The sequence below is a fragment of the Pygocentrus nattereri genome, chromosome 19 (genome assembly GCF_015220715.1).
Source record: "Pygocentrus nattereri isolate fPygNat1 chromosome 19, fPygNat1.pri, whole genome shotgun sequence".
Taxonomy (NCBI): Eukaryota; Metazoa; Chordata; class Actinopteri; order Characiformes; family Serrasalmidae; genus Pygocentrus; species Pygocentrus nattereri.
The window spans coordinates 6,778,539-6,785,296 of NC_051229.1; the positions used below are offsets into that span (position 1 = coordinate 6,778,539).

The following is a 6,758-nucleotide window of genomic DNA, read 5'->3' on the forward strand; positions in this document are numbered from 1 at the left end:
TCCGTTTTCTCTTTTTAGATCACGCCATGTAAAATAATCCGACTCACTTTCTTCTCAGACTGCTGTTTCTCGCCTCGTCAAACCTGTGTGTGCATCACTCATTCGAGTGCTCATCGTAATGCACAGCAATCTGATTGGTCACCCATGACATTTACAACGCAAGTGATTGGTCTGTGAGTTTCTCGGGCCGCTAAAGCTACACCGATAAAATAGGACCACCCTGTCAAAAGTAATTAATCATCCATAGTTTATCGGTTTTTAGGTCCAGGTCCGCATAGGACAGTGTCTGGGTCTGGACTCGGACCGCAGTCTGACTATTAGTGACCTCTGCTTTAGAGGTTTGGTGGTAATTTATTTATGAATGCTGTGTGCTGAAGGGGGATTCCAGCAATTGTTCAGTATGATGATATTTATCATTATGAATTATGTCTCAATACAACATGTGCTTTTCTAAGCATACTGTGAATATTGTCAGTACTTCTAGAACAATGACCAAATGCATGTGTCTTTACAACTTGGTCTAGTGCAGTGTGCAGCAAGTAAAACGCTGAATATAAATCATTGGGCCTCATTCATGAAACATCCTTTAGATGAAATTTCAACTTAAGACCCACTTATGCAGTTTTTACATTTACCAGTGTTTTATTTGGGATTTTTTCTTAGGTAAGATAAAAATCTACGCACATCCAAGAGCACAAATTTGTGAACAGTTCTGCGGTTTAAGAACACGTCATGAACCTGATATGGACTTTTTCTTAGGATCTTTCTCAAGAACACATTTAAGAAAAACTTAGGAAGATATTTGTGAACGAGGCTCACTGTGTTCATATTTTTGTGATAGTAATTTTGAATGTGGTACTAGTGGTTCTGTTTCGTCTGTTAAAAATAAGTGTCTGCATTATTCAGTGGTTGAGATGTAAACAAAGTTAGTGTTTTAGTGCAAAATGATTCATCGCAAATAAATGACTGATTTCTTTGGGGTCAAGATGTCTACAACACAAATACAGTCATTTTATTGACTATTACAAGCTACAAGGGAACCTTTATGTGTTTGTAGTGTTGATGTTGCTAAAGGTTTTTGGATGGTAAATAAAATGGCTATATTTGTGTTATAGACTCATGACCTCCTGGTTCCTATCACCACCACTGTAAAGAAATCTAACTCGGTAAGTGAATGACTGCATCTCAACAATTGCGTCATGCAGGAATTCAGAAAAATTGGTGGAATTGCCCTTTAAGTATCGTACAGTTACCCAAGTAGTTTTCACCCAAGATGATCTCAGATACCTCAACTCAAACATGGTATTTTGTCCATTTTGTGTAGGCCTAGTTCTAACAGTAATCTGTATCTGTCTAGAATCTTGTGTCCATGGCACCAGAATATGGACCTAGAAGTGGACCTCTTTTTAACTATGAGCCCGTCAGATCTCTGTTGTAATATATGATCTGTCTAATATGGTGTGGCAGTGCTGTGTTGTAAATGTAGCTTTTTGGTGAGCATTGTTTTATCATCAACTGTCTTGATTCTCTATTATGGCGACTTGGCGACTAGGAGACTGCTGCCTGATGGGTTTGTCCAGAAATAGAACTACCAAAAGAATTTATCAGCAATTATCAGAAAGGATGATATCTGCTCATTAATTAAGAACTTCATACATTTTTGTATGCTGTGATTTTAAATACTTACATGCTAAATAAAAAAAATACTCAAAAGGACAAAAGTATCATCCCATCAACATCCCATTCTAAATCCATAGGCATTAATATGGAGTTGGGCCCCCCTTTGCAGCTATAACAGCTTCCACTCTTCTGGGAAGCTTGCTACAAGATTCTAGTTCATCCCCAAGGTGTTCATTGGGGTTCAAGTCAGGGCTCTTTGAGGGCCAGTCAGGTTCTTCCACACCAAACTCACCCAGCCAGGCTTTTATGGACCTTGCTTTGTGCACTGGGGCTCAGTCATGCTGGAACAGGAAAGGACCACTCCCAAACTGTTCCTACAAGTGCGGAGCAGCGGAAACAGAATTCTCCAAAATCTTTTGGTCTGCTGAAGTATTAAGGTTTCCCTTCACTGGAACTAAGGATTTGAGGCCGACCCTTGAAAAACAACCTCATAGCATCATCCCTCCACCACCAAACTTTACAGCTGGCATAATGCAGTGAGGCAGGTGAAGTTTATGGTAATTGACAGAATCTTTGTGCTGATGTTCTCTGTCACCAGAGGATCAGCTGCTCTTACATATCACTCTAATGCGTGAGCATCATGATCACTGCATTATTTATAATGTTGCTGATGTCTTTCTCAAGATCTAAAAGCAGAGGTCACTTGAGTCCCTGTTCCTATGGAAACACTGGCAAGCTGAGCAGTCCTTGTGACTGACACAAAGCCATTTTGAACCATTTTCAAGGTCAGTGTTTTTATACATGGCACATAGTATTGTAGGACATTAACTGTATCGTGCAGTACAACCAGTCTTGAAGCATCTACACTCACATTCCTCCACTGCCTACATGCAGTCTGCAGTACTGCAGCTGAACTACACTATATGAACACGCACATGAACTTGAGTGAGATCCCATTCTTAATCCAGAGTTCAATAAGATGTCAGCCCACCCTTTGCAGCTATAACAGCTTTAACTGTTCTGGGAAGGCTTTCCACAAGGTTTAGGAGTGTGTTTATGGGAATTTTTGACCGTTCTTCCAGAAGCGCATTTGTGAGGTTAGACACTGATGTTGGACGAGAAGGCCTGGTTCACAGTCTCCGCTCTAATTCATCCCAAAGGTGTTCTGTGGGCTTGAGGTCAGGACTCTGTGCAGGCCAGTCAAGTTCTTCCACACCAAACTCCCTCATCCGTGTCTTTATGGACCTGCTTTGTGCACTGGTGTGCAGTCATGTTGGAACAGGAAGGGGCCGTCCCCAAGCTGTTCCCACAAAGTTGGGAGCACAAAACTGTCCAAAATCTCTTGGTGCTGAAGCTTTGAGTTCCTTTCACTGGAACTAAGGGGCCGAGCCCAACTCCTGAAAAACAACCCCACACCATAATCCCCCCTCCACCAAACTTTACACTTGGCACAGTGCAGTCAGACAAGTATCGTTCTCCTGGCAACTGCTAAACCCAGACTCGTCCATCGGATTTCCAGATAGAGAAACGTGATTCGTCGCCCAGAGAACACGTCTCCACTGCTCTAGAGTCCAGCGCTTTACACCACTGCATGCGATGCTTTGCATTGTGCTTGGTGATGTAAGGCTTGGATGCAGCTGCTCAGCCATGGAAACCCATTCCATGAAGCTCTCTATGCTGTTCTTGAGCTAATCTGAAGGCCACATGAAGTTTGGAGGTCTGTAGCGATTGACTCTGCAGAAAGTTGGTGACCTCTGCGCACTATGCCCCTCAGCACCCGCTGACGCCGCTCTGTCATTTTACGTGGCTGAGTTGCTGTCGCTCCCACTTTGATATAATCCCACTGACAGTTGACTGTGGAATATTTAGGTGTGAGGAAATTTCATGACTGGACTTGTTCCACAGGTGGCGTCCGATCACGGTAGCACGATGGAACTCACTGAGCTCCTGAGAGTGACCCATTCTTTCACTAATGTCTGTAGAAGCAGTCTGCAGGCCTAGGGGCTTGGATTTATACACCTGAATTCAGTGATTTGGATGGGTAACAATAGTTTAAGCAGTAGTGTAGAACAGCGTTTACTTTTATTTTTACTCATTTCATGTTAATGTGATGTCAAAACAGCCAGTAGAGGTCACTCCAGCATCATTAATTAAATGGTACATTTACACTCACTTTATTAAATGGAGTTTATTACACCACTGACATTTATTCAGTTTTGGAAGTTGTATTTTTGACTTCCATCTCATCATGTCATTAAAATAATTTGATTTCAATGCCACCAAAGATAATAATTCTTCAAACATGTAGAATTACCATCATAAAAGTGCTTAATGAACCCTACAGAACCCAGACGACACGATGGACTGTGGCACAAAGCGCATAATTAAAGACAGAAAACAAGTAGACGTCTTCTAATGAGTGATTACGAACAAAACAGTACAACTATGACAGTCAGAACAGGCCCATGTTGCATCACACTTCTACACCACGTTTCTAAGTCTAGTCCTCAATTTTGCTCTGTTCCAGCTCCCAGCAGGCCTGTTTCTTCAATGGGCCTCATTCACCAGCTGAACTTTCTTCTCAAAACCCGCTTTTTATGAAGATACTAACATTCACCAGTGTGTTCTTATTTGGCATTTGTTCTTGGGTAAGAACAGAACCTACACACACTCAAGAGGACCAAGGTTCTGTGGTTTAAGAACACGTAGACCTTTCTCAAGAACAAATTCAAGAAAAAAAACATAGAACATTGGGCCTCATTCACCAATATCTTCCTAAATGTTTCCTTCAGGCATGCTGGGAGCTGGGATATTCCACAAAACTGGCCTTATAGGATCACTAAGGATTGGACTGAGAAACATTTACAGGTTTTTACAGCAGTTTCCCGGCTCTTGTCCAGTCCGACAGCACTGCACTGGTGTTTTTCCTGCTCTAACGCTCCTGATTCGGCTCCACAAGCTAACAGAGGTCAAAAATGCATTTAAACACGTTGATCTGGTGTCAGTTCAACTCCTTGTCTCTTCTAATGTTGTCTTCTCTATCATTAGTACTAGTATCATCATTAGTAGCAATAATGCCAAATATATTGAATTTAATTTGAATTTCATATAAAGTATGTGCTCGTATTTTGCAATTTTAAATACTGGTTTGGTTTTATTGACACTTCATTAAAATCTGTCCTTTTTTTTTCTACATTTTTTACATTTACGGCATTTTGCTGACGCTCTTATCCAGAGCGACTTACAATTTGATCACTTTACACAGGTAGGCCAAGGTGGTGTTAGGAGTCTTGCCCAAGGACCCTTATTGGTATAGTGTAGTGTGCTTGCCCTGGTGGGGGATTGAACCCCAGTCTACAGTGTGAAAGGCAAAGGTGTTACCCACTACACTAACCAACCACATTGATCAGAGCAGCTGCCCTTCACACGGTGTGAATTTCATGATGTATGGACCAACAAAAATGCGCGCAGATAAAGTATTTCTACAGAGAAATTTTCCCTCTCATGAGAACTTTTTTGGAAATGCCCGTTTTTCTTTGCACAGCGACGATCCGTTTTTCTGAATCGCACCAGAATAATCGAATCGAAACGAGACACTGAATCATCTAATCGAATCATGAGGTCAGAGGCTTCAGAGATACAGCTGATGATGTGAATCAGGAGCCTGGGAACATAAAACAGTGCCTGCGCAGGTGAACAGGACGGAGCTGGGCTCAGAAAGGCTGATGTAAGAACACACTTTACAGATCTAGAGCTTTTCCATGTGTGTATTTACAAGAACAGTACAGAGTGATGGACTGAAGTCCACCCGTGAGAACCTAATGGCTTCTACTGCATTCCCTACACCAGAACTTCTCATCTTCACATAAACACAGCATTGTCCACGGTTGGCTTCCTGGATGAAACATCCCGTTCCACCTTAAATGGTGCAACAGTTACAGTGTCTGTTGCACCGTTTAAGGTGCACCAGGACAATTGGACCAAGAAGCTGACTTCAGTCTCGCACGGAGCCCTGAGGAAGATGACAACATCCTGTATAAATAAAAACGTGTGGCCACGAGATCCTAACGCGTGGCCATGACTTGGTAAGGCGCGAGAATGTGATGATTAAAACTTGGCCATGACTTAAAAAGGCGTGGGAACGAGATCACAGCTTGCCAAGTCGTGGCCACACATTAGGATCTCGTTGCCACGCCTTACTAAGTCGTGGCCACGCATTATTTTTATTTATATACAGTGTCACCAGCGTTGCTCAACATTTGTGCTCAATCCAGCTGCTCTCAGTCCACAAGGGGTCACTTTCTGTCCTTTATCTGCCGGCTGGCCTCTCTCATTCCCTCCTTCACCTCCTTAACGAACGTGTCCCTCAGCCTGGAGACGGTCTGCGCCGCTTCCGCCGCGCTCTGCGGCATTCTCCTCGCCTCCTCCCGCATGTGCCTGACCGTGTTGGAGTCCAGCACCCTGGCCGAGGCCTGCTTCCCCACCAGCTGACCTTTGGTGATGGCGAAGGCGGTGAGCTGCGCCGCCCTGCGGATGGCTCTGGACTCGGACAGCCGCTCCACCAGCTGCGCCTTGTTGATCAGGGCGACCAGGATCCTCTGCAGCACCATGCTGGAGCTGAGCGACCAAACAGCGGCGCCGTTCGTTCAGTTTCACCGCAGCAGCCGCCGCGTTTCTCCGTCTAAGACGCTCCAAACAGCCGCGCCGTCGCACCTGGAGGCGCTCAAGGTCCAGCGGTCCGGCCTCGGCTAGCAGCACGCATGATCACCGCGGTTTGCTCGGGGGGTCAAACAGACTTACTACACGGTGGAGCTTGTGCTGCCCCCTACAGGGCGGAGGTGAATCGGTTCCTTTGATCAGGTTCTTTTCAACAAATCGGTTCATACGGCCAGTTGAATCGAACTCCACCTACGTAACGTTTGCGTCAGAATTATGTTCAAGTATTATTTTTGTATGTATGTATGTTGGAATTATATCTTATGTATAACTATACATTATTACAGTAAGCCGTGATCTTGTTCCCACACCATACTAAGTCATGGCCATGACTTAATCATCTCATTCCCATGCCTTACTAAATCGTGGCCATGCATTAGCATCTCGTTCCCACGTGTTAATAAGGCGTGGCCACACATTAT

General features: G+C 44.0%; 1 protein-coding gene across 1 annotated transcript; it reads right to left on the minus strand.

Annotated features, from left to right (window-relative positions):
- Positions 1-3,683: 3,683 nt before the first annotated feature.
- On the minus strand, positions 3,684-6,410 carry si:ch211-162e15.3 (protein NCBP2AS2). Its single transcript, XM_017720049.2, has one exon. It carries the CDS (start codon positions 6,228-6,230, stop codon positions 5,916-5,918), a length of 315 nt encoding a protein of 104 aa, XP_017575538.1. The 5' UTR covers positions 6,231-6,410; the 3' UTR covers positions 3,684-5,915.
- Positions 6,411-6,758: the final 348 nt, after the last annotated feature.

Bases quoted from the DNA above. Each gene is read 5' to 3' on its own strand.
- si:ch211-162e15.3 (XM_017720049.2), bottom strand. From the start codon at position 6,230: ATGGTGCTGCAGAGGATCCTGGTCGCCCTGATCAACAAGGCGCAGCTG.